At 34.9% G+C, this 2140-nt stretch overlaps 1 protein-coding gene across 1 annotated transcript in view; it reads right to left on the bottom strand.

Annotated features, from left to right (window-relative positions):
- Nucleotides 1–155: 155 nt before the first annotated feature.
- Nucleotides 156–2140, bottom strand: part of KCTD9 (potassium channel tetramerization domain containing 9) — a 34726-nt gene continuing 32741 nt past the window's right edge. The window contains exons 11-12 of the mRNA XM_007938780.1: nucleotides 2046–2140; nucleotides 156–272 (exon numbers count right to left, since the gene is read on the bottom strand). Of these exons, the coding sequence (XP_007936971.1) occupies nucleotides 156–272; nucleotides 2046–2140 (212 nt within the window). The remainder of the gene's footprint in view (nucleotides 273–2045) is intronic.

The raw sequence follows: 2140 nt of genomic DNA, 5'->3' as shown, positions 1-2140 counted from the left end.
TTCCCCTTATCCACCACTGAGAACAAGTATAATCTTCTAAATATTTTTTCAGTCCCTTACAGTTATTTCTTCTAGATAACTGAGTGGGTGGAGAAAGAAAAGTGATATGGAAAACATTTCTCATCTTGGACATCTTCCTCCAGCCCCAGAAATTCTCATCTGACACTCTGTGACATATGTAGCGGTGTCAGCATCTCTTCAAATATAGCTCCCTTCACATTAGAACCTCTCAAGTTGGCTTCCTGAAGATCACACCCAGACAGATCACAGTTCTGCAAGACAAAACAATATCCATATAACTAATATACATATTCAGGTCTTACGTAATTCCTGTCAAAACAATTTCTGATACACCTCAGGAAAATGCTCCTATATAATGAAACCCAACTAACTTCCTGAAAAGTCCTGACCATAATATAGCCTAAATTTAGTCAGATTTTCTTCTTTCTGTATTTGTTATCTCTAGTTGATGTTCACACTGATCACCAAAAACGTATATAAACAAAGGTTAAAGAAGAAGTACGTCCCTTCTGCTCCTACATTTTAGAATCAGGCATTTAAAATCCAGAATGGATTCCACTCTAATATTTTCTAAGCAATTTTACTACAATTTCTATCCAACCACAATATCAAAAGTTAGGAAAAGAGAGCGACTAAAAACTATCTGAGAAAAATAGATTTTACTTAATAAATGAATTGTGTAATATATTTTTCCATTCCCTAACTCTAACATTTGTACAGCAGGGAATTGCCTTTTTTAAAATCTCAAATTTATATGTATAATTCAATGAGTTCTGATAAATGTATACAGTAGTATTACCACCACCACTAGAGTGAAAGATAAGATGGAGTTCTGGATAAGTTCTTGGGGTCCTGGTGGGTGGTGTTTAGAGAGAAGGGTGGCTGCATACTGCCTCAAGAGAACAGAATGTCCACACTTGCCCCATAACAGTCAACTTGACCAGTCTTTTCAATCAGCTGGAGAGAGAAAGGCTTTTGCTGCTTAAGAACTGACTATATGGTAACTGAACCAAGGGAAAAAGTACATGTAATCTCAGGTGACAATGATAATAAAAAAAATTAATAATTATGTTCATAGTAAGATTATACCTTCAGCCTCAGGCTGGTTCTTTTAGTCTCCAAATTTAAAGAGGCTTGCTAGATCTATCTATCTCAGGGTGCTGAGAGCTATCAAAAACCACAAACTAAAATTTGACATACTGTTGCCTGTATATATGCCAGATTTTCTTCTATAGAGCTGTGCTGTTCAATATGGTAGCCACCAGCCATCTGTGACTATTTACATTTAAATGAATTAACATAAAATAAAATAAAATATACAGTTTCTCAGTTACACAAGTCCTCAACAGCCCTATGTAGCTGGTACCTATGGTACTGACCAGCACAACTAGATACTGCCAAGTGGCACTGGATAGCAGTGATACAGAGCTATCAACTGCTCTCAAAGTCTTGTCTACTAGGTAAATTTGCAAATTAGGACATATAGAATACCATTCTCATGAAAAATATAACTGGACAAAAGTAAAACTTCAAGATTCAAAATAGAATAGGATGCCAATTTAGAATGGGCTTTTCCTGAACCTGTTTTCAAACCTGGGTATCATTTACATTTCTTAAGTAGTTAAAGAAATAGTCTGGCCCCATTGTCAGAAATTAAAAAGCAAAATTCTATTTGGGATTAAAACTGAAGAAATATGTCAATAAATTAGATTAATAAAGCATTATCAAATCTATTTACCTGAGAAAGACCTAAGAAAAGGAGAGAAATAGAATCAATTTAGATTGTGAGATCAATCTTCAAATCCAAAACTGGCATCAATTACTTATGTAACTAAAGTCTGCTCTTTAATTCAAATTTGTTTAAATAAGCAATTGAAAATGAAAACCATTCCTCCAACTTGGCAAATGCTGGCACATTCCTGGAAGTTTTTACTAGTCAAGTACTTTATGATTTCAATAAGATTTGCATGAGATACTCCATAATTCTTGATAAACACAAACTTTTTTACAAGCTGGGGACTCACCTCTAAATCAGTTCCTGCCAGAGTTGCTCCTCTCAGGTTACAGTTCTTCAACTTTGCATTTTTTAATGTAGCAACGCGCAGGTTAATTCCTGTCA

Source organism: Orycteropus afer, unplaced genomic scaffold, assembly GCF_000298275.1.
Source record: "Orycteropus afer afer isolate SDZICR_OR568_19922 unplaced genomic scaffold, OryAfe1.0 scaffold00053, whole genome shotgun sequence".
Taxonomy (NCBI): domain Eukaryota; kingdom Metazoa; phylum Chordata; class Mammalia; order Tubulidentata; family Orycteropodidae; genus Orycteropus; species Orycteropus afer.
The sequence above is the reverse complement of the archived record's forward strand: the minus strand, read 5'-3'. Positions and strand labels throughout refer to the sequence as shown.